This window comes from Berghia stephanieae, chromosome 4 (assembly GCF_034508935.2).
Source record: "Berghia stephanieae isolate SIO BIC M18660-M18661 chromosome 4, UCSD_Bste_1.3, whole genome shotgun sequence".
NCBI lineage: Eukaryota > Metazoa > Mollusca > Gastropoda > Nudibranchia > Aeolidiidae > Berghia > Berghia stephanieae.
Genome location: NC_088363.1, coordinates 73,143,175 through 73,169,798, shown reverse-complemented (window position 1 = coordinate 73,169,798; position 26,624 = coordinate 73,143,175). Strand labels below are relative to the sequence as shown.

The following is a 26,624-nucleotide window of genomic DNA, read 5'->3' as shown; positions in this document are numbered from 1 at the left end:
AATAAGACAACGCTCAATCACTTCAGTACACAAATCTAAAATTGTCCAGGTGCTATCTCCTCTTGAGGTTTCTCCGTTAACTCCTTTTGTTTCGCCAAAACAATAGATACCTTAAGGGAAAAATATGCTACGGTCAAAGAACCCTTCAAAACTGCAATCATATGATTCAAAGTATAGAATCCGGATTTCTTCCACAAGGGGATGCGGCTCAGAGTGGAAAAATAGTTGAGGATTGTTGGCTTTCTTTTGATACAGGAGAGAGATATAGCAGACCATACGTATCACGCATCATGCATAGAGGTACTATTTTTACCTATAATATATAAGGAGAATGATCATGTGATAGATACGTGACACGCGTGCGTGATACGTATGATCTGCTAAATCGCTCTTATTGTGATAAAATGGTAAATAGGTCTTTCTATTTCTTATAACATTCTAGTCACGCTTTTTTGTAAGTTATACTGAATGGCTTTGAATAATAAAGTAGTAGTTATTCTTGTAATGCGTGGTTAAAGGTGGAGATTAAATAGAAAAAAAGTGATAAAGGTCCGACCACTCGGGCGTTTTACATAGGCAGTCAACTACTACACCCGTAGAATCGCTCTATTAATTTAGTCTAATATAATAGAGGTCTGCACATCCTATGACTTCCTCTTACATAATAAATGATAATAATAAACAGCAATAATTAATGGCTCGTATAGCTGTCTAAGAATATAACCTTCACACTAAGATTAATAAAGAATAAGAAACAAGTTCCAGTCCCACTTCTATTTGAAAAAATAGTTAGTCTGATTTATTCTGTTTTATAAGTACTAGTAAAAAGCCCGCAATTTTGCGGCGAAAGAACAATTTTCATTCGATATTGTACTCGCCATCATTTAATGAGGGCAGATTGGTGAACAACGTTGTTTGTGTAATTTGGTATATCTTCGTTTGGTTTTACTGTGTGGCCCAACATGAAGTGTAATGAAGCCTCTGACCCGTGACACAGCAACATACAGTTGTGCGTGTGTGAATACAGGTTGTAGTAAGAAAATCCTCAACGGTTAAAATACAAATTGAAAGAATACTGGGGATGTAGGAGCTTTCGGAATGTCTCCCCTTTACTTAACTTATGGAAAAACAAACACCCTAGCACCTTTACTAAGACTTATGACTAACCCTAATAGAAAAAAATCATCAGAGCTAACCTTAATAGAAAAAAAAACACTCGGACTGCTTTGCACTACCTTTCAATACTTCACAAATCAAAATGGCGGGCGAAAATCAAAACAATGGTCAAATTAGGAAATTTTAAACTTTCACAAATCTATCAAGGTTTTTTCTCTTTTTTAAAATGCTTCTATATGATGACAAATTGAATAAATAAACGCCTGACAAAAGATCAACGGTGAAATTACAAATTGAAAGAATACTGGGGATGTAGAAGCTTTCGGAATGTCTCCCCTTTACTTAACTTATGGAAAAACAAACACCCTAGCATCTTTACTAAGACTTATGACTAACCCTAATAGATAAAAAATCCTTCGATCTCGAGCTAACCCTAATAGAAAAAAAGACACTCGGACTGCTTTGCACTACCTTTCAATACTTCACAAATCAAAATGGCGGCTGAAAATCAAAACAATGGTCTGTCAACTTTTGGTTGTTCTTCCTGTCGTAAAAAACGCCAAAATGACAACTTTTTACAGTGACGAAATTGGTTGTTTTTGAGAGTGTTACTGTCTTCGGTACGTATTTTATAATATCTTTGTGACTCAACGAACTTTCAAACTGACTTTAAATTATAAAAGGAAATCAAGATATCTGTTTATCTATCTGTAAAAAATACATGTCTAATTTTCAAATCTTTCAGTAGAGTTGTGCGCCGTATATTTTTTTTTAATTGACTCAAATAAGCACAATGTTCTCCACAAGGCTATATTTTTTAAAGAATGGAGTAATGTACGTATTTACAGATTTGTGCTTTATGACATCATTGAGCACTTAAACGTAGCCACAGTATTTGTTTATTTTTGCGAAGAACTTATCTTCTGGAAGCCGAGATTCTTAGCGTCTATCTGGTCCTTAGTGCTTAGTGCAGGGTGATATAAGCGTGTCAGGCTGGAATTCCTCTTAATATTCCAGCCTAGGAAACTCTTTTTTTAAAAAATAGAACCCCACTTAACAGAATAAAAAGCAGAGTCCTTTCCATGGAAGGTTAAATTTTGAAGAGAATGATTCGGCTTAATGTATGTGGTTGAATATCTTCAAGCGAAACTCTCCTTGATTCACAGGCGTCTTTGTTTCGAAGCTAGTGTGGTGAGTGGTGGTGGGTGTGTCTCCAGTGCCCAATTTTATGTAAGCAAACTAGATTTAGTTATTTACTAGTCTTGTAAATTCGGCTATTTTGTGCTCGTAACATCAAGCTCTCTAGTACACGATAGCACGTAAGATACCATGTTCATCACATCCGGTATAGATAATATTTCGTTCCGTTTCATATTTGGACTTACTTGTGCCATCATGAATCAAAACACGTGATATTGACTGTCGACTGATCAGACTACAATGGTGTCCATGGTCGACTGTCAATTCTATATTTAGGCCAATAAAAGTATCATTGAAACTCAAACAAACTGAACGAAAAAAAAACAAACACACAAAGAAAACAGAAAGTGTGTTCTGTTGAATCACATTATTTCAGTCAGTTACAATGCCACCAGAATGACTTTTGTCTCCACTATACTTTCTAATCGTTTTTTGGATTGTTCTTTGAAGCGAACTCTTCCACTTCGAGTATCCGTTTACTCGCAACTCGCGAGCTGATTAGATTTCGTTTTTTGTTTTAGTTTTTTACTCACAAAATTGTGTACTTTCGACGATCCTACGATCCACGCTTATCTTAGAGTTTAAAAAAAGCCAGTATCAATAGCAACAGGACACTTTTTGCCTCTGTCATTCGTAACCGACGCATTTTCCTTACTCTCTTCATCTAAAAATAGCTGCTATCTTGTCGACGCTATGATGTGTCCGAGTAACTAGTCTCAGACAAAGCTTGAAACTTCGTCCGAAGGTCCTGTGATTTTAGTCTGGAACTTGCTTGGTCAGGTCACAGAAAATCCGATTTTTTCAACTCCTTGATTAAAGTCAGAGACTAAGCGCTAGTCAGTTTCATGAAAACAGGCCCAGATGTTAACTCCTATTAGATTTTCATTGTCGGGTGCCAGGAGAGCGTGAGTGTTACGGGTGGATTAGGTCTTTTTTGACAAAAAGGTGTAAAATGTCATTATCGACAGGGGAAATAATTAATTTCGTTGTCCACAAATTTAACAGATGGCTGCTTTCATCGTAAGGTATAGGAGATACCTGTTGAATTTCCATTGTCACAACACCCTCTTTTCATCACCGCATAATTTAATAAGACTGTCAAACTATACATTCTTCAGCAAAAGGTCGATCTTCCACCCGTCATTTACATTAAGTATTAGATTTGAAAAAAAGAATTATGCGCCAGTCAAGCGTTAACACACTACTGGCCCCGATAAATGCACAGGATTCATACCTTGAACAATTTACAAAGTATTGATTTATCATTTGGTTTATCCCCCCTCTCCCCCCCCCCCCCTCTCTCTCTCTCTCTCTCTCTCTCTCTCTCTCTCGCTCTCTCTCTCTCTCTCCTCTCTCTCTCTCTCTCTCTCTCTCTCTCTCTCTCTCTTCTCTCTTCTTTCTATCTTTCTTTTTTCACTTTCTGCTTCTCTCGCATTGTGTCATCAACCAGTTCTAGAATTAATATTTTACTCTAATAACTCATACAATAAGGAAAACATAAAATACTCTGATATTTATAGAAAGAACGAAGTTGACGTCACTCTGCTCGTTGTTATTGTTTTTGTACAGCTATTAGCGTTTGGATGAGTAGTTCTCACTAAATTATATCCATCAGACTATAAGCGTTAACGGTTACACATAGTATTGTGTGTTGACACAGTACATCAGGCTGGAAGAGGTTGTGATTACTTTACCTAAAGGCATAGTATCAATTGGTGTAGAGGAATAGTTATCACTGGAAATAGTGATGTGATTATCACTTTCGATTGAGTATTGATAAAACCAATAAATGACATGGATATAAAGTAATTGAAGTACAAATTAATATACAGCCAGAAACAAATTATTAAAAAAAGATTTTTAAAAAACTATGCTAGCTAGTCACATGATCCCATGGCTTTCAGGAAAATATGAAACGTTAAAATTATTTCACCTAAATTAAGAGACCATAATTATTTCATTAATAAAACAATAGTACCAATAAACTCATGTGGTCTCAATATCATACATGACATTAGATGTCTGTTAAAACTCAATCGTAGCTAATGAAATTAAAAAAAAAACCCATCACCTTTTCCAATTGTGGACATTCGAAACAAAAATGATTAATTATTAAAAGCTGACAAGCCCCTTGTACTTATAATACAATCATTGTAGCATGGACTCACACATTTGAAAGAAAACAGTTGTGAAGTTCAGTAACAGTTTCAGAATAAGGAACAGAGTTAATAGATGAATGCTTCATGGTTTATCTTTATCAACATTGTGGACGAACGACGACCAGTTGACCCCGAATTAACAGATTTTGTGTCATTTATTCTTCAGTTCCATAAAGTCCATGAAGTTGGAGTTTATACCGATTAGTATAACTCAAAACTTGGAATAGCAAATAAACTCTACCCTTTTGATAGGACGCTGTTCTATGGCAACGTGCTTTCCGCCAGATCTTTCAGACCCAGCTACCCAATCACTGCTGGGTGGACAGAAAAAAATATCGACTTCACTCGGGATTGATTTCGATCCCTTTGCGTGTGAAGCGAGTCCTCTACCAACTGAGCTATCAGAACCCGTGTCACTTTATCATTTGTTCACAATGTTGAGAATGGAGAACCACGGCATGTCCACATCATTTGCCCCTTTGGTGATTAAACTGAAGTTAACTTTCTTCATAAAAATTGTGTTCACATAATACATTTTTTACAAAGACGGTGCATCAGAGATGCTTCCAAAGTGGAGATACAGAAGACAAATTATAGTGACTAAGAGAGTGGCCATGGTGAAAATAATAAAGCACAACCAATCCATGGTCTCTGCTACCAGCTGCCATGTCATCTTCTCCTCCGACTCTTCAGTCATCGCCATAGCTGGAGGAAGCCTTGGGTTTTGGTACATCCTGGGATCTTGACGTCCTCCCATTGCAGACTTGCTCAATGACACTTGTGATCGCATTGACAGGTCCACGCCTCTATTATCAGACATGGCCGATCTGAGGGAAAAAAGAAAAACGTAAATATTTGATTGTCGCATTTTAAAAAGGATGATATCCGTGAAAACTATGAGGACACTTTTTCTCTTCTTTAAAGACCTGAACAAGTGTGTATTAAACGGTGCTAGACAAAGCAAGAAAGAAAAATATATTTGTTCAGGTATTTATATTACACCGGCGCCTGCTCCCTAACTTCTCAATTTGACATTTTCTCTTCTTTACTGTTAAAAATATATAATCAATCAAATTGCTGTAAATTTGAAATGATTCAAAATGAGTAAATTAATTGGTTAAGTAAACAGAAAAAGGTAAAAAGTCAATCGGGGCAGCGAGTTTTTGAGATAACGTTCTTGCAATGTCCACCACTGCAAATTCATGCACAACTCAATCGAGTGAGGTAAAGTGTGTAAAGTTCTACACTCAAAGTGGACACGTCAAGGATACATTGAAAAGAAAAAAAAATGTTTTTGGTCATTGCCATCCAATCTGCTGCCAATCTCTTTTAAATTCGCTTGAATTTATAACATAAAGCGGCACGATCGGCTCGATAATCTTTTTGGTGCACTATAAATATTATGATATGCCTTTAGCTTTGGGGAAAACTCCATTTTAGTATAATCATTATGGACAAATATACTGAGGCGTCTCTATTATCCATCGTAAAAAAATAACCCTTGAACTTCAAGAATTATTTTTTTTCTCCCGCACGCATCAGGGTTTACTAAAATAGATTTTGACACGACACTGATAAACATTGCTGTCAATAAATAATTAAATTTGAAAAAACATCATTGTAAATAAATAAAAATTTTAAAACAGCTATTTCGATCAGAAATGATAAAGATAAAGTCATAGGAGGGGTATAATGATAAGATTCTTGAATTTCAGCGTTTGTAATTTCTAACTCGTTCCCAACATGTGTTCCCTAGGTTACACAACGACATTGGGAACTTGTTCGAAGTTTCAAACGCAGGAGATCGTGAATCTTATAACATCAACAATACACAGTATAGACCTTGGACGGGTAGGAGTCACTTGATTACTGGATGGTGCGTCTTCGTCAGTCTCTTTGATGCAAAGGATAAACCTAAAGAAACGTATAATGCAGGTGGTTTTGGGACCAACCGGCTTATCCACATCCCTGTGGTGTAGCCGAAGATTAAACACGCAGATGATGACACTCAGAGCACTCAACCCCAGCAGGATAGTCAGATAAAGTCCAAGAACAGACACCTGTGAAAATAAAACGTTTTCAATATTACTGTATAGCCTAGCTATTGCAACGATGATCAATTATCGGTTTTTCTTTGTGCAACTTTGTTGTCTAACGGTATGACAAGCGGCTTGTGACATGAAGGTCCGGGTTTGAGTCTTACTGTGAGGCGGCGCGAAGTTGAGTTCTTGGAAAAGGCTTTCTACTCACAGTTCTCACCTTACTTGTAAAAAAACAAAAAACACCAAAAAACAACCAAAAACAAAACAAAACAAAAACAAAAACAAAACAAACAAACAAACACTAAAAAAACAAAGATAAACAAATCAACAAAAATAGAATATCCACTAAATGTGCTCAAAGCACTTTACAAAGGTCCTTAGCAACACTTAACATGTAGGACGAAACTTGGCGTCTGTTAGGCGATATTACAATTTTTCTAGACAGATACAACGCTACGAATGGCCAGGTAATCATTTTACTTCTGATTGCGGTGAAAACAATAAAGAGTCAAGAGCGGTTTCCAGGGCCTCAACTATGAGCTATGTGTCATACCAAAAGAGTACATAGCACTCAAGTGTTAGTGAGTACCTGGCCAGTAACAGCGTTGTCTCTGTCCAAAAAGAAATACAATAGCGCATTTAAGGCATAATGTTTCGTCCTGCATTTTAAGAATTCCTGTCGGCTAGAGACCCCTTTTATAATATCGAGCATGATAAACGGATATTGCGGTGTAAAATCTGTTTTTATTTTTGAAAAAAGCTGCAACTCATATAATGAGATTAGAAAAAAAAGAGTTTTTAAAACGCCAAATAAATATATATCCAGTTACTACTCGTAAAAGTGCCAAAAAACGGCTTACTAATTTCGGCGATAGATCTTTCTCTAAAGCAGGGCCTACCATTTGGAACTCGCTTCATTTGTCAGTAAGACTCACGGACAGCGTAGAAAATTTTAAGAAAAATCTGAAAACTTATCTTTTCCAGAAATGTTTATCCTAGGCATTTTATTCTTGATGAGTGAATTATTCTTTTTATTTTTTGATTTCATTTTGCTGAATGTCAATTTCATTTTGTAAAACTTGCATTGTTGGAATGTGCGACTATTGTGTGTCTGTTTGGCTCGGTATGAGTGTGTTTATAGTTTAATAAGTATATCGTAAAGCGCTTTGAGGCTTCGGCATTTAGCGCTATAGAAAAACACTTTATTATTATTATATGTATATAAACTAACAATACAAACCAAGAAATTAAAAAAGAACCCCCCCCCCCGACAAAAAACCCGCAAACCCCCCCCCCCCCCCCACTTTTAATCCTTCTCCACCCACCAAATATAAAATCCCCCCCAAAGACAAAACAAAACAAAACCGAAACCTTTAAACACCTAATGGACCACGAAAAAGAAAAGAAAAGAAAGAAAGAAAAAACAAAAAGAAAAGCAAAAATACAGAACCTTCAACAGAATACGTGTAGTTGGAGGTCACAGAGGGTTCTAATGTTCACACTTCAATAATTGTTTGAGGATCTACTCAATCCGAAAAAAAACCCATAAATCGAGCTCGTTTGGACCCGGCGTGTTATTATTTACAGGTCTGATAACCAAAGAGGTTTTGGACTTGTTTTTGTAATGGAAATACTCTAAAATCAACGCGAAATATTTTCCATTAGAACAATGTTATATCAGGTCCATAAATGGGCTCAGTTATCAGACCTGAAATTTGGACACCTGGTTTGGACCGTATATCTTTCAGTCAAGATCGGGATCTTTGTTAATGTATCAGACAAAAATCGGCAAAATCAATTTGTATATACGTATTTTTAATCTCAATATTATTTTTGAAGGAGATATACAAGTAAAAATGGTATTTCATACGCCGTGTGGTCAAGTAAACTTACATTTGTCTTGTGATTTACGTCTCGATTTCAAGTTCCGCAGTTGGCAGCGCAAAGTTGAGTCCTGGGGAAAAGACTTTTTTACTCATATTTGTCACGTTACTCGAGAGTAAAATTGGTGCTTAACTAGTTAGAGGGCTATCTCTGTCAAAAAATTGAAATAGTAATAAATAGCGCCTCACGAACATCATTTCTCGACATTCATAGTAGAATATGTTGTTGGCGTGAAACCCCTGGCAATGCCCTTTGGGCACATTTGTGATAAATTGTGTCAAAACGGTGTTATGTTTGGTTAACCCCGATGGTTGGAATTTGAATGTAAGCTTAACTTTCATAATTTGAGTAAATGTCTTCAACGTCGACAATAACAACAACAACAACAATAACAACAACAACAAAGACAACAACAACAAAAAACCCACACAAAAAACCCAAACAAAACAAAACAAAAAAGTCCACAAAAAACAAAACAAGAAAAACATCAAAAGATCCCCCCTCCCCCTTACCCCACCCCCATATATCTCCTAATTCTGATAATTTTGTGTACAAATTCGATTTTTTTTCTTATCTAGTTCATTCCGACATAATACCAAATTGAGGCGATTTGGTAACAGATAATGGATATTGCGCTATATGAAAACTCGTGTTGTATATAAGAAGGAGAGAAACAAACGTAGTCATCAAAGTAGTTTTATATAATTATTTGTTCATGCCTTTGGCACATTATACAAGAGGCTCCGTTCTGACAATACTTGGTTTGTCTCACGGTTACGGTGTATGATCTTTACTTTGCCTTATATTCCCCCACGTACTTGTTCTGGAGTTGAAATGGGGTCATGTGGTTCTGCTTTCTTTTATTTATTTATTTTTTTTTGGGGGGGGGAGGGGGGGGGCAGGAGGAGAATTTACAACAATATTACAGAAAAAAAAGTTTTTGAGTTATTCCTTCCCATACAGTTCACTAATGAAATAAACCAAAGTGGTGTAAAATGTTGATCCAGAAAAAAATGTAGATGTATATCTAGATGTTAATAACTGACATAGGGTGAAAAGAAGTGATACAAAAATATTCACCTAGAAAAAAGGCCTTTTTCGAATCCACACTTTGCACGGAACAGAGAAGAAAACCGAGATTCGATTAAATTATCCATTATCATAAATCTAAAAGGTATTTTTAAAATCTGTCTCTAACATGGGATTCTACATCTTCTCGACATTATGAGATATATTAATTTAGCAATGACTATGAAAAATGTTTTTGTCTCTTTTTGAAGAAAATTTTTGTCTAAAACCAAAGCCCTATCTCCACTGAGTAAAAATGTTTTTGAATTTTGAAAATCCATTCATAAATAAACAAGTTATGCAATTTCAAAGGTGTCATTTATTTGGATGACCAGCAAAGAGGAAAAAAACGCGAAAATATTTGACGCTTTTTCGGCATTTTTTTCGACCTTTGGTTGTATCTTGCGTAATAAGTGTAGAATTAAAAGATTGAAACTTGAAGAGCAAATTAGGATGGTGTTTTGTAAAATACGGGAAAAGTACTCGTCATATTCATATGAAATTTTACAACCAAAAAGAAGAAATGTTCATGTATTACCATGTCAGCGACAAAACCTCCACGCCCGGTAGTTTTAGAAATATTTTACTCCAAAGAGTAAAAATCTATTTTTAACGGTCTTTTGGTAATCGCACGAGTTTTGTCGCTTGACATAATCTAAAATGACCTTTTTTCTAACTGTGTGCCAACTTTCAGTCATATTCATCGATAAACAGCGTCGTAATTATTTTTTTTAAATAGCATATACGAAACGGTTTCGTCCCATATTTTGACGCGAATTCGGGCACTTCGTGAGCGAAAAAGAGGCCCAAAGATTTGTGCGGGATAGTCATTGCTAATTAATTTAATGTGTACCTTCAAAATTGATCACGACCCCTCACGGTTAAAGTAAGATCAGTACGTGTCAAAAAATTAGTTTGTATATAGTGCAATATCCACTCGAAGTCTGAAAGAGCTTTACCAGGGATCCCAGGCCAACAGCAACACTTGACATATTATAGGACGCGACATAACACCTGTAGGTGATATTGTATTTTTTCGGACAAGAACAACGTTGTTAACGGTCTAGTACTAATTTTACACCTGTGTACGATGAGAGAACGTGAGTAAAGAGTCTTTTTCAAGGACTCAACTATGCGCCAAGAGGGGCTCGAACCCAGGGCCTTCCGATCCGAAAGCGAGTGTCTTACCACATGACCACATAGCCGAACATTTTATGTGCATTTAAACTTGTACCATTAACCTGCCCCCCCCCCCCCAAATTATCTTTTCATTTCATTTCCTCATCCAAATTGTGTTTATTCTCTTTGTAGATATAGATTTCCGCGCAAAGGAGAAAGAAACACTGTTTTATGTGTCATGCCTTCTCGAAAATGAGGTAATCATTTTAGTATTGGACCAAAGCATGGAGCCTGACGTCGCCACGATATAAACAGTGCAAATATATATGGTTTAGTTAAGACATGTATGTAAAAGACGGCCGAAATTGAGCTATTAGAAAGCATGTTCGAAAAGTTGTGATTGCATCCACTTAAATCTCATATTATATGATAGAGAGTCACTCTTTACATACTTTTCAATGAATTCCTCATGCATATTAATGCATTTTTGCCAACATAGACACCCATCCGAAAGAACTGTTGGTCAACCTTTGAAAGCAAAGCTTTGAACTTCTTCAACAATATCTTCTTCTGCCTCGTATCTCTTTTCCTCTAAATGGCGCTTTAAGTTTAAGGCCCCAAACAAGTAAAAGTCAGACTGTAAAAGTCGACTTTGGTAATCAAATATTCCAGTAAATTCTTTTTTGCTTGACAGTCCACATCAGGTCCTACAATGAGGTGTGTCTCGATTACACCGTTTTATAGACACCAATCAAGATGTTCTCATGAAACTTTCAAGCTTGTGTTCTTGTCTTCACATGTTTAGGATCCATCTGCCACAAACTTTCAAGTCTCTCAATTTGCCTAGGACAGTCATGAATACTGTTTTTTTAAAACTCAAAGCAATCTCTCAAATTTGATGAAACATTGTGCAGTTAATGTAGCGTTATGAAACTGTAGCATTATTTGTGTATTCCATATGCATTACTCAGAATTCATAATTGAGTGTTAATGGTTCTTTAAAAGAAACAAAGAAATGAGAGAGAGAGAGAGAGAGAGAGAGAGAGAGAGAGAAAATGTGTGTGTGTGTGTGTGAGAGGGTGTATGTGAGTGTGTGTGTGTGTGTGTGAGAGAGAGAGAGAGAGATGTGAAAGAATATTATATATGACTAAAAATGGAATGCGTTTGCATGTTTTCAGATACAATTACAATGGCAAAAAGAACTTCTCGCAGGGACTGATAGGGCAAGGATTTAGTATGTCAACTGGATAACACCACGCGAACTTCTCATTCTTGCTTCAACCACCATGTTTCAACCATCCAGGAATACACACGCTACAATTCTTACTACATTTTGTATTATGTTTTCAACGTTCTTTTTGCCGACGAGGGATTTGTACCCGAAACGTCTATTGTGTATGTATTGTTCCCACCCGAAGCCATTTGTTAGCTACTGTAAATGGTCAACAACGTATTTAATTATTGAACGAACATTATATTCTCTTGCTTTTATTTTCCATGGAAAAGTAATTGCTCTATAGGAAAACGCACTGTTTTGATAAATTGCGAGAGTGGTTCTGTAGCAGATCGTTTTTTATGGGTCTTGGTAACCTGTATGCAAATTGTCATGCTTACAACCCGAATTTGCACGGTTTTAGCCTAATTCCCCCTACTATATCATACATTATGACGACTCGAATAGCGTTCTGATGACTTTTAATGAGCTTGGCAGACTTGGGTTCGTTTTCTAGAGTTGTGCAACTGTCTTTGAAGTAAACTCACTAATGTAAACCCGAGTCAAAGACATTGCATTCTAACTGTATGTTTCGATTATTTCAGGATGATTTAGTTTTCTTACTTTTGTAAACAAAAGCTAACAACAGCACTAACGTCCAGATTTGACCATTCCATATTGATGCCGCCATCATTAAAACAATTACATTCAACATCGCCTTCATTAAAGTGGCGCTGAAATTTCACAACAAGGAAGAAATTAAATTTCCTATGTTCCTGTGTTTACTGAAAGAAAAATACGCTCATTTCCACTTTCTTTTTGGAGGGTACTTGTAGCTCTGAAGTTGTCCGAGATCAATGGAATACTGTTTGAATGGTGACAGATAATTTAGTTTCCATATCGCCTTTACTCTCACCACACCTAAAGATATCCAGTTACCACTGATGAGTGAAAGAGCACTAGTCCAATATGGATAAACCAAAGTTTGATGAGCGATTTTCACTCGCTCGCGCGTTTACTTTTAAAAAACTCTTCAATTGTTTAATGGTCAACAATATTTGCAAATGGAAATTAACACTTTGAATTAAAACACTTAGAACATGGACAGTCTCCGGCTACAATTAAGCCAATGTCACTCTAAAACTGTTCAAAATTTTGCTTAAGGGATTTGGTCAAGATATCAGAAACCGATACAGATTGCTATATCCCACACTCCGTTAACTGCCTAGAGCTTATCTATTCTTTATCCACCTGCCCATTGCCTGCACATCCCTGCTAATTATCCTTTCTCTTGCAAAGCCCAGGTGCAATATGCCCTCAGGTTCGTGTCTCTACCAAGAGACTAGCAAAATCACAATTAATATTCTGGCTTCCCGCTAAGTTTAACTTCGAGTACACGAACCTCATTGGCCAACTAAAATGTATATTCTTTCTTATTGGCTTTTCCAATAATTGTTTGGCTTGCCCCTTTTAATCAAACGCATCCCTCTGACAACTGAGACACACACACACACACACACACACACACATACATACATACACACTAAGACATCAAAGGAAGAACGAACCAGTTCTCAAATTTCAAACTTGTAAAGTTTAACTTTCTCTCTCGGTTGAAGGAAATTTATTACTGATAAACTTATACAAAGTGGAATGAGATATTACTGTGAATTCAATGCTAACTTAATATTATTATTATTTTTCACTTGTGTACATTATATTTGTGCTTTATTCTATGGGATGTTCGTAAGTTGAAATGATTGTACAAAACTTTAACCAAAAGTATATTATGCTATAGTTAACATTTGTTTATGATCCATGCTATTATTTTCATTTGTATTCAAAATGTATACTAAATGATGTCTGTAATATACCTCCAATCCTCTGCCACACATTATAATCATAATTATAATTCCCCAAATTATAAAATATAAGGGACATAACCCTGTTAATTTCTCATCATGTTCAACTGCCAGTAGTTGTTTGGCATACAAATGCAATAATTATACTTATTACCTTTACCATGGAGTTACCGCTTCTCTTTGCCTTGGGCGGCAAATAAAAGCTATAAGGATGTGTCGTTCAAGGATGAAACGGTGGCGAAAGATAAATTATTAGATTTGGCTCTAAGACCTTTTTGTTTAACTCTTAATGGAAGGTCCTGTCAGTCCGTAGCAGTCTCTGGCACCGGAACACTCCGTGGCACCACTGAACAATCCCTGCCAGCCAAGAACATTCCCCGGCACCAGAACATTCTCTGGCAGTCTAGAACAATCCCTGGAACCCCAGAACAACCCTGGAACCCAGAACCAACCCTTGAACTTGCTGATGCAGTCCCGTACTGAGAAGGGTACCAAACAAGTAAGCCGGCTAGATTATAGATAAGCCAAACGGGCTTATACCATTTTCAAATCTACCACATACTGACACATATGATTAAGATTAAATAAATAAATTAATTAATAAATAATAAATTAGATCCACGCCATTCTTCCTGTTATCAAATGAATAAACAGGACTGATAGTTAAAATTGTCAAATATACATCATCCATAATCTTCCTTCTACCTTTCACTTATTTCTCTATCTTTCCTGTAAAATCTAATTAAACTTTTGTATAGAATGTTATTTTTGCAATGGGTGTTACTATTGTCTTGACTTACTCGTTACTATTACAGTCATAAGGGACCCTAAGGCTATTCTTAATCACACCTATATTAAACGCGAGCCGTTTGTGGTGTAGGTGGAGTGGCGCAGCTGGTAGCGATAGCCATAGTGCGCATGCTAGGTTCGAACCCAGGCCAGTGAACTTATCGTTTGGACTCGAACCCACATCAAGCGCAAAACCCCGCCACACTAAGTCATAATTTAACGTTGGGAGGCGGGAATGCTGTAGGCCATGTCACCTCTCCGATACAAGTGCTATACTGCTGTATCGTGGCCATAAAAGTTTACTTCATGTCATGTGAATATATTAAGGTAACTTGCAAAATTTTCAAAATATCTTTAACTCTTAACATGTCTGTGTCTTACCTGTAAAGAAGTGTTTGGAATCAAGTCCGACACGATTGTCAGGTACACAGCAAATGCCAGTAACACGGTGATACCTGTCCCCATCTTCTCACCTTCGTCAGCGGGTATAGCAAATACCAAGGACGCCGTCAGAGAGAGGAAGAACACCTGGGTCGAATTTGAAGAGGAATAATTGTTTAAACACCAAAGATCATTGTAGATCGTGTGTGACACAAGGACGAAGTTTTTCAAAAGGTCTTGCGATTCACAGAATTATAAAAAAAAATCTCGCCAAAGACAAAACATGTCAGCTTGAAGGACGCGAGGAAATAATTTAACTCATATAATATACTGTACGTTTTATGAGACGCCAGAGGCATCGAAAGCAAACAAGACAAAGTGGAGGAAAGCATAAAATGAAGAAACTGTTGGTTTATGAACTGACTAGATTAAGGATATTCACGTTTTCGAAAATCAAAATATTTTGTCCATCACATTGTCCTTTTCTAACCTACATTACTATAACATGCTTTATTATTTCAACAATTACAAAGACACTTTAAGAAGCTACCTCTGTTGCTCCATTTTTTTATCATTTGTCATTTTATTATTAAAACCAATACATTGTGCAAATGTCTTAATTGTTCCTCACAGCTTTGTTTTTCATGGCATACAAATTCTTGTCTCTCATTAATTGGATTCTCTTCCACAAGATGTAGATATACGTTTGATGATTTTATACTTTTGTCAACAATTTGAAACATACCTCTCCTCCCCCTCCTCTTAACTCTCTGCCAGTGTAGATGTCGAGGAATCACACACTTCGGACATCATCAATTAGATAGTCGTTTTTAGGATAAAACCCCCGTGACGAGATTAACTCTCACGTTTTAATGGCAAACGGTTTATTTTAGCACTTTGACAGAAAATGCTTGTAAAAAAAAGACAAACGATCTTGAGCGTAGGCAGTAGATGGGTAATTATATTCTTCGGGAAAGTCTGTATTTAGAGTTGTGCCCTCGGGTAAGACATTTTACCACACATTGCCGATGCCGAAACAATTGCGGCGCTCTTTATTAAAATGTTTTCTTAAAACGATCAACCGGTATTCAAGACCATTCGTTTCTTCGATAAAGTAAGTAGGTGGTAACTAGTGATTTTAATTATGCAAATGCATATATACATATAGATACTAGATGTGTGTTATTTGGCGTGTGTTTAACGAGTTATCCGTTCAGTTTGCTGATGCCTTCGTAACGTTGTCTTCAAATTTCCGATTACAGTAGTTGGCGAGTTACGTTGTTTTCAGATGACAGAATGTAGAAATATGCTCTTATCATCTTTTTACACTGTCTTGGTGAAAAGGTAAAGCTCATTTTTGCCTATAATTTGACAGGTTTAGAGCAATCATTATTTTCTGGGTTTAATTGTATGAACCAGTATTCCATTCCGGCATATCACAATTAAAGTATCTCTTTTAATTGATTGGTGGATCTCATGCATAACACACTCATCCGTATATATAAATGCCAAAGATCACTATTATGTGCTTTAGCGTGAACTTGGTCAGCATAAGCTTAAACCATTAATAGACATTAACTAGTGTGATCCAGGTGTAAATGAGTGCCAATCTACAGGAGTAACGGCTACAGTAAGTAAGTCGAAAAATGTCCTTGATAGGAGAATTTATCACTTGTATTATATTCACCCATCACGTTCATTATTAGAATTTTGGATATGTTGCTCCACATGAAAACAAGGATACAGTGTGAAGTGCCAGGAAAGAGAGAGAAGACAGTGGATTGACAATATCAGAGAATGTTTTGGCTGCTCACTGGCTTAAATCTCCAATTTTCAAGTGATAAGAGGAGCTGTTTTCCAATTATTTGAAACATCGGGAGCAAAGAAGCATCATCATCGTCATCATCATCATCATCATCATCATCATCATCATCATCATCATTATCATCATCATCATCATCATCATCATCATCATCGTCATCACCTCCATGGTAATGTGACTCACTGGAATGCAAGTTGCATTGCTGTTGCTTCCAAAACGAAAACGATAAGGTTTGTTGCAATGACCAAGTAAAGATAAGGGAAAACCATGATTTGAAGAAGAAGAAAAAATCCAATCTCGCCGCGAAAGGCTTAAAGGGCGCGAAATGCCCAGTGGTTAATGCTTACATATGAGAGGGCCTGGGTTCGAGCATTTTGTTCTGTTTCTTATACTTCAGTACCTATTGCTTCCTTTGCTGCGTGAACTTCGGCTTACACCTAGGTTCCCTCGGTATTTACCAGATGAATAAAGTGAACTATATAAAGGTTGACAATTTCAATGACTTACAGGCAGAATGATGTTCATGACATAGAATGTCCTGCGGCGTTCAATGACAACTTTAAATCGGATCTTTGTCTTGCCACCCTCGTCGCTGAGGTTCTCAGCGAATGTGTCGACGAGATCCCATTGGCCGTTTTGGGAAAAATCGGGCAGGAAAATAGCCGAGGTTCCTTTCATTATATCGATGTCAATTTCCGTACTCCTTGACACGGCTGTTTCAAATTCAATGCTACACTCCTGTGAAAAGATATGAGGAAGTAAAAGAAAATAATTTTGCAAATCAAAAGAAAATCCCATCAAGGAATCAAGTTTTGGTTTTTGAGCAATGAACATCGTCTAGTGAGCGAGGTCAAAGTGAGTTATTCAAGGTCACGTTTCGATGGACGTGACGGGAAACAGTCATTACATCATTGCAAAGACAATCTCTTCTGTATAGTTTCTACAATGGAACTGTGTTTTCAGTCCACCGGAAATAAAAATAGTTAAAAAGGACCAAATATCGTCGATACTTACCTTAATCACTATTGACCACATTGATACTGAGCCTATTATAGGCTAGGCATTATCAGAAATGGACAGGTATAAAATTTATGGCAATTTGACGGCTTAATAATATCATTTAGGCTACATAGTTTTATTTACTCTCGGAAAGTCTTGATGAGAGTTGCTCGAAATTGGGAGCCCGAGATTCTTACCGTGGCTGCTAGATAGCCATTGGCCTGACCGATTTGGCCAAAATTGGCCAACAGAGAATAATGTTTCTATAATTAATTTAAATTCAACATGTATATCTATTTTTAATTTTCCCTACGCTATAATTTTTGTGATTATCAAAACAGATGATTTTTTACAAGGAGATCAGAGTTTTGGTATTTGCCCTAGTAAGGATCTATTTGGCCACTTTTCACATCGATCACTGGCCTCGAGCACGCCTGTGCCCTTCCCCCACCCCGGGCAGTCTTGACTTTGTCTTCTTCCAACATCCTTTTCTTTCAAAATCATCCCTTGTCCTTCGTCTTGTAGGGCTAGTCTATTGTTCATTGTCTATCATGTCTTATAAAATTAGAATTTTTTTTGACTGGTATCCCTTTTCTTCCATTCTACAAGCCCTAAAGTGACCTCAATGTTTTATAAGCGCCATCAAACCTTTGAAAACAAAAGTGTCCTTTAAAGAATGTAGAGTCATCTTCCTATCATTTATATCTATTTTTCATTTTCCCTAGTCCTTTAGAATTTTTGTGATTATCAAAACCGATGAGTTTCCCAAGGAGATCAGTGTTAGTACTGTTTGCCCGAGTAAAGTTCTATTTGGTCACTTTTCACATTGATCACTGGCCTCGAGCACTACTAGCCCTATCTATCTCTCTCTCTATCTCTAATCTCTCCCACCCCCACCCTCTCTCTCTCTCTCTCTCTCTCTCTCTCTCTCTCTCTCTCTCTCTCTCACTCACTTTGACGATCCCTCAAACATAAACAAGACCCTATAACTATAAAGTTGTTCTCTTAACATTTTTTTGTTTTGTTTTCTTTCTTTTGGGGGGGGGGGTATTTTGTTTCTTTTTGTTTCGTTTTTTTCTCCTGACTCGTATTGTTACGTACAAGGCAATAAATTTTGATGTCTCACTGTGTTCTAAATCAAAATAATGATATTAAAAGTGAGTAAAAGTAAATAAATAAAAAAAAGTTAAATGTCGTTCAAACTTCTCAAATCACCAGGAATGGTGTCAACGTGTTGGAGTTGAAAATTAAGAATTTGTTTGCCAAGGGAGTACCCCAAAAAAAAAATGAAAAAAGAAAGAAAGAAAGAAAGAAAATATTATGCTTAGACAGGAGCTTGAACACCTAACTCACCCCACCCCGGTTACAGTTACGATGTGCTTAATCAGCCGGCCACATCGCCTTCTCGCGCTCGGTCAAACGGTTTAGCCCTTGGAATAATAATATATATTTATATATATATATATTAATTCCAAGGTTTAGCCCGTATAATTATAATCTCTTCCGATGGACAGAATACACAGCTGTGTATTCAGCCCACCGGAAGAGATTATAATTATACGGGCTAAACTGTGCTCGGTCAAACAGTTTAGCCCGTATAATTATAAAATCTTCCGGTGGACTGAATACACAGTTCCTTCTACAATATATTTTGTCTCTTTTCTTGTGACTTCTTAAATTGTCCATTGAAAATTGATGCATTTCAGTAACCTCACGGAAATATTCTTTTTTTTTTAATTTAAAAATCTGTTGTTCAACGTCAATTATAACTCCCCATTTTCCTACCTGAGTTTCAAAGGGAAAGTAGGTGATGTCAATATCACAATCTGTTGCTAAGTATACAGTTGGTTCCCATGTAATTACTCCTGTGCTACTCAAACGCACTGGTAGGTTAGCATATCTGTAAATAAAGAACACAATAACAATACTCTGAAAAAGGTGTGTGTGTGTGTGTGTGTGTGTGTGTGTGTGTGTATTAATGCAGGAAGTAGCAGAACAAAAATACAAATACCTACAAGGAAAATTATCCCAAAATATTAGCCTGTCAAATGTGTCACTTTGGAAGTCACTTTGAAAACATACTCGTCTGACCATTATGATTAAAGTAGAGTCAAGTTTGTATCTATAGACAATTTTATTAAGGAATGAAAAAAGGTGCCAAAAATGGACTTGAAATCAAGATGTTCAAAAGTATATACAAAATATAATGATAACAAAATGAGGCGTATAACATTGATACGGTAAGGAAAAGAGCGGTGAAGTGAAGACAAAGGAATTGTTATACCCCTCTCCCTAGTAAGCGTAATTATATCAAGTTTATAATAATATTTTGTGACGTCAGATTATCAAACGTTAAATTTCACTAAAATTAGATTAGGGAGGAGGAGGAGGAGGAAGAGGAGTGGGTGGAGATGGAGGAGGAGGAGGAGGAGGAGGAGGAGGAGGAGGAGGAGGAGGAGGAGGAGAAAAAGAAGAACATGTAACCGTGTTACATGGGAAATGTGGCATGTGATGACGACACAACATTTACGAGTGACGCCCAAATCGGCATGTCAGTTTGCAGTTGACCCATCCAATGATGATGATGTTCTGGCATTTTGAATTTTACAAACATGAGAAAAAAAAATTCAAACTATGTCAGTGTCAGTGATAATGGACAACAATGTGCTTTGTCTTGCCATGAAATCAATTTTAAAATAATACGAACCATAATCCTACTTCTATTGAATTATTGAACAGATGAAAATTGTATCAGAGAAGAATCATACTTCTTCATTGCCCGATGTAGACCAAAAGTCAAACGAAGCGGACTCTAACGAGAGTAGGATAAAATGTCAAGACTTATTGTGTCCGCTGTTGGATAAATTGGATGCCGGATGTAACGATCTGATGCCCATAGATGACCTCATCAAAGTACAGGAAGAAATGCTTTCAGTGGCTGAGACGCATAGATCAAAACTCACTCCCCAAAGAAAGATGACAGAGTTAAAAATAACAAGAAAATTACCCGATCTTTGCGTAAATTCAGTACCAAAGCAAGGAGGCTAAGGCAGGTATCAAATATGAGAGAAATTTTGCATAGTGCTAGCCTTGACAAGAGAGGGGTTTCAACTCAAATATCCACACCTAGCAAGTCGGTGGAAAAGAAAAATATGACAAGGAAAGTCCCAATTGGTAGTCGGAGGGCTCGATCACAAAAACGTGATTACAGCAGCGCTGAAAAATGGCGTCAGATAACGATTACAAACAGCCAATTAATAGGAAAGTCAATTATAAAAGCACCACATCAGTTCCAAAGATTCAGAAAAAGAGAGTTAAAAAATCATGCACGAGTGATGGAGCACCAGCGATTTCCCAGAAGCACAAAGATTCGCAATCCCAAAACAATCAAAAACTATCGACAATTTCAACTAATAAATGCAGTTGTCCAAAACTAAAATTATTGATGATCAAACCTCCACCAGTTTCATCTATAAATTCTAATGACAAAAATGGATCTATCAAGATTAAACAGATATCAAACAAAGATGAGAATGGTGAAACGCGTTATGCTAACAAATGTCTTCTGCGAAAATCGGTTCTGGACGACGTCTTTATAGGATCCTCGTTTCTCAAGAAGACCCCATCATCAGATTCAGAATGTCCGCCAATGACAAAGCCCAACGAACGCATAGGATTCTCGAACCTGGCCATCGATGTCGTTTGCAACTACGCCATTAACATCTCATCTGTCTTTCAGAACACTATCAGCCATTGCTCCACGTCTACATCCAATGCCAAAAATTCTGAGTTTGTTTTTGGTGAATTTCAGGATTTGGCGTCACTCGTAAGCGGCGTTAGAGAGTAGGGGGTAAACTGCTTTAGGTTAGATAGAATTAAATAAATTCGGAGTCGTGACCAAATGTGACCCGCAGCTCCCAACTGGTTTTATGTCGGTTTGAACCAGATTATGCTGATAAGAAAATTTCAAATTGAAATAATCAGATATATAAATGTGTAGCTTTTCGTAGATATAGAAATTATTGTCACCCTCCCCAAGATATTATATAGCTTCAAAACAATTCTGGCTTAAAACCGATTTCTTCTTCTTCTTCTTGTTCTTCTTCTTCTTGTTGTTCTTTTTCTTCTTCTTCTTCTTCTTCTTGTTCTTCTTCTCTCTTCTTCTTTCTTCTTCTTCTTCTTCTTCTTCTTCTTCTTCTTCTTCTTCTTCTTCTTCTTCTTCTTCTTCTTCTTCTTTTCTTTTCTTTTTATTATTCTTATTATTTATTATTATTATTATTATTATTATTATTATTATTATTATATTATTATTATTATTATTATTATTATTATTATTATTTATTATCATATCATTATTATTATTATTATCATCTCATTATTATTATTATTATTATTATTATTATTATTATTATTATTATTATTATTATTATATTATATATTATTATGACGATGATGATGATGATGATGTTGATGATGATGATGATGATGATATTATATTATTATTTTATTATTATTATTATTATTATTATTATTATTATTATTATTATATTATTTTATTATTATTATTATTATTATTATCTGCCATGAAACTCGCCATGCAGATGCCGTTGATTGGGTGTTTGTAATTTTAGATATGAAAGCATTGATACAGAAAAACTGGAACTTTTTATATAGATATCCATGAAATATACTCGTGAATTTAATAAACAAAAAGGAATATAACAGCGTCAAAGAAAAACAAAATACCAAACGCTAATGTTTCGGGCTCAAAACCCTTCTTCAGCCAACAAAAAACAATTTAAACATAGATACATTACTCAAACAATCATAAAGTTAAGCAGCCAAATTTAGATACAAAAGACATACTAATAATGTTACATTCATATTTACAAGGGCTGCCTTACCCAAGTTGTTCCTGTGTCGACACAGAATTTGAGAGCACAATATCAGGGACGTAAACTAGGTTCTGTGGAACTAAGATTTCTTCAATGCCGCCGTATTGAGTGCTGTTCCATTCTAGATAGTCATCATCCCATATCATTTCTAAACGAGCGCTCGTTTCCAACATTTGTTGTTTCTCATTAACCTGGATATGATGAATTATGATTAAAAAAACTATGCAGTTGAAAAAAAGAATGCAACATGAAATCCTACCATTTCTTTATATAAAATATAATATCTTAAAGAAATCATCTCCGTCAAATGACAACTGGCTTGGTTGTTATTCAGACCTTCATAATTTAACTTGAGCTTTTATATAGCGCAATATCACTAAACGTGCTCAAAGCGCTTTACAAGGGGTCCCTGGCCAACAGCAACATTTAACATATAGGACGTGACATGACGCCTATTAGGCGTATACCAATTTTTTTGGACAGAGACAAGCTGTAAACGGCAAGGTCCTCATTTTACACCTGAGTACGGTGAGAGAATGTGAGTAAAGGCTCAAAACCAGGACCTTCCGATCCGAAAGCGAGTGTCATACCACAAGACCACATAGCCGCACCTGTAATGAAGTTGAAGCACCCATTAACTAGGCATTTAAGATTTTATTGCTTAAAATACTAATAATATCTAAGTTCATCATTCTAAACTTATCTTCACATTCGGTTCATTTAAACTGCAGCAATGAAAAAAAAATTCATCAAGATAAAATGCATTAAAATTGCTGTCGTGAAATCGGTGCTTGGGTAGCTTTCTTATCAAAAACTTTAAAAATGACAATTTTCCCATTTGTTGCTTCTGTTGAATGTGTAATATTGCAAGCTACCGTGGTAGGTATGACTAAACCGTTCTGTCTGTGATGTCTCTATTCTCCAAGCAAACATACAAAAAGGTGAATAAATAATACCAAGTATGATTAAGAAATGGGCAGAGAAATTGTGAGGTCACTCCTTCAACTCTTCCAGGTTCCAAACTCCTTGGAAGTTTGTATGTAACCTGTCCTTCGAATGACTAATAATGAATCGGTTACATATTGAATCATAAGGTGGCGGAACTATTTTAATAGAAGAATGTATAGCAGATTCTTGGGAGCGAGGATGGATGGTCTTTATAGATGACAAGCATACATTTAGACTAGAAAAGAAGATGCCATCACTTTGCAACCAGAAGATCAATTACTCAAGCGCAGTCGCCGAAAGAGTGGTTTTTCACTTCCAGTGAGATTGGAACCAGTTTTTTTTTATATCACACTTTTGTTCCCTATTGGATGTGCAATTAATGATAGATAAAATACTACTTACGTCTAAGATAGCTAGTAGATAAAAACTCATAGTTACGACCAAAGGGTCATCCAAATTATTTGCCGGCCTGATTTGTTTCTTGTAGTATTTACCCTCAAAGAGGTAATCGTACAGATTGTAGTAGTCTGCCTTTGTTGCTGATAGGACAGTTTGCCACCCCAAGCAAGCTAGTGATAGCAGTATGAGGAATGAGGGTCTTGCCGTTACTTGCATCTTTGTCTGATACTCTGGAATTTTTACTCAGTGTGTGATCTGTGAATTAAAAAAATAGCTTTTATCTCGTGCAATATCCACTAAACGTGCTCAATGCGCTTTACAAGGGGTCCCTGGCCAACAGAAACAATTAACATTTAGGACGGGACATGACCCCTGTTAGGAGAGATTACAATTTTTTTTCGTCCAGAGACAACGCTGTTAACGGCCATGTACTCATTTTAAATATGAGTACGGTGAGAGAATATGCGTAAAGAGACTTTTCTAAGGATTCAACTATGCGCCGAGCGAGGGTCGAACCCAGGACCTTCCGATCCGAAAGCGAGTGTCATACCACAAGACCACATAGCCGCACAAATTAAAAAATATTTTAATAATAGTTCATATTAATATGAATAAGAATAACAACAACAAAACAAAACAAAACAAACAAACAAAAAAAAAAACAGAAACAAAAAGACAAATGTATATATCGACAATGAAATGAAAAAAGTTGCTGTCAGTATGTGGCTTTCCAGACCCATGAAGACTATACTGAAGGTTTATTTATGTTTCATCAGCAAGCAATTAGGAATCGAATTTACACTATATTATACAAACAACGCATGTAATTTGTTCTCTCTACGACTTGTCTATAGTCACGCCATTTCAAACAGAGTAAGATGTGTAGAACGTCCACCTAATACTGCAACAATGTCAGAATTCGCCATACTCTCACCCATTCGGTCATTGGTCACGGTGTATATCGCTTGAATGTGTTACATGACAGGACAGTGTAAAGAATACACCAATTAAGTCAATAATGATAATTTTAAAAAGATATTCATATAAAGGCAAATTTCAACTATTATGGGTGTCCTTCAACGAAAGAAAAAGCCAAAATGCGGTCAATAATGGAAAAAGCAGGAATGACAGCTTACAACATTGAAGACTGTGTTACGAAAATATTTGAGCAACGGTTATGGACAAGGCAATAAAAAAATAATAGCTACCAAGAAACACCAACTACAAAATAAATATCAACTTTTACAATCTGGGAGATGATACAAACAAATTCAAATTAAAACAAACAGATACGAGACAACATTCGTACCACAATATAAAATCGTAATTAATAAGTTATAATTATAGTTTTTAAGATTTAAAAGAATATCTATATCTACAGTTGGTGAAACAAAACAATAAACATGAAAACACAAAATGCAGTAGTTTTTTATTAGCAAATTAGTATGTACCCACCAGGAAAATAGTAAATTATTAAGATGGTATTTGTCGTATGGACCTTATTGTCTATTTTCAGTGCGGCTATGTGGCCTTGTGTTACAACACGCGCCTTCGGATCTGAAGGTCCAGCGCTCGAGTCCTGCTCGGGGCAGTGCATAGTTTGAAAAGTCTTTTTACTCACTCTTTCTCATCTCAGAGAGTTCTCACTGTAATCAGGTGTAAAATGAGTACCTGGCTTATAAAAGAGTTGTCTCTGTCGGAACAATTGTAATATCGCCTAACAGGCGTTTTGTCTCGTCCTACATGTTAAGTGTTGCTGTTGGCTAGGGACTACCTGTAAAGCGCTTTGAGTGCGTTTAGTGGATTTCTAGCATTAAATAAAAGCTCGTTTTTTTTTAACGAATATAGTACACCATCATGTTTATGCGCTATAGACAGAACGAAGTTGACGTCACTCAGGTGTTCGTTGTTTGTTTGTTTTTTACCATCCATGTTTATAATTGTCACTAAACTTTATTAACCAGACTATAAACGTTCAAGGGAACACATAGGTTAGTGTATTGGTCCGTTATATTTCCGGATGGCAATGTTGTGAGTTTCTTAGCCAAGCGCACAGCATCTATAGAATTGCTATTTATTATTATCATTATTATTTTCTCTTGCCCTTACAATAACATGACATGGTGCGAGAATAATCTTTAACACAAATAAAGATTCAAAATAAACTCATGATGATTTTTGCTGCCAGAAACACAATGCACAAAATATCATGTAAAATATAATGTTAATCCTTTTTACTTGTCAAATCCAACAGAAGTGTATTAAATAACCTCTTCGAAACAAGACTATCCTCGCCAACGGGTAATTGAAACTATTGGTGTAAACCCACACGAAATTATAATATAGATACAATTATGGTAATTTGTGTCCATACGTGCTGGCACTCATAGCCAACCAGGCGTGCAACAAATTATGGCCTCGTACTTAAATGTTGTTTTCGTAGATTCCCGAAAAACATTCCTGCCTACCAATGAATAATAGATAACCTGCCCAAAAATGTCACAGACGATTTTCTCCTTTGGTTAAATAATTTGCTGACTGGAAATTGAAGTTCAACCAAAATAGATGTGTTATTATTTAGAAATGGATTAATCAAATTTGTGGCATTATTTTTTAAAAAATACACATCTCCTCTGCCAAACCTCCCCTCCCCTAAAAATAAAATAAAAACTAAAAAAACAAACAAACAAAACAAAAAAAAAAAAACAAAACAACAAAACAAACAAAA

The 26,624-nt window shown here is 36.2% G+C and overlaps 1 protein-coding gene across 2 annotated transcripts; it reads right to left on the bottom strand.

Annotated features, from left to right (window-relative positions):
* Positions 1-3,720: 3,720 nt before the first annotated feature.
* On the bottom strand, positions 3,721-26,390 carry LOC144971193 (acetylcholine receptor subunit epsilon-like). 2 transcript variants are annotated; one of them, XM_078911690.1, is made up of 8 exons: positions 26,135-26,390; positions 23,900-24,151; positions 22,559-22,740; positions 19,440-19,554; positions 17,163-17,393; positions 14,834-14,980; positions 6,318-6,535; positions 3,721-5,302 (listed from the first exon to the last, which is right to left on the bottom strand). In XM_078911690.1, exons 2-8 carry the CDS (start codon positions 24,110-24,112, stop codon positions 5,014-5,016), a joined length of 1,395 nt encoding a protein of 464 aa, XP_078767816.1. In that variant the 5' UTR covers positions 24,113-24,151; positions 26,135-26,390; the 3' UTR covers positions 3,721-5,013. The 2 variants fall into 2 exon arrangements, with proteins under 2 accessions (XP_078767816.1, XP_078767817.1); XM_078911691.1 differs by having other exon boundaries at positions 26,006-26,209.
* Positions 26,391-26,624: the final 234 nt, after the last annotated feature.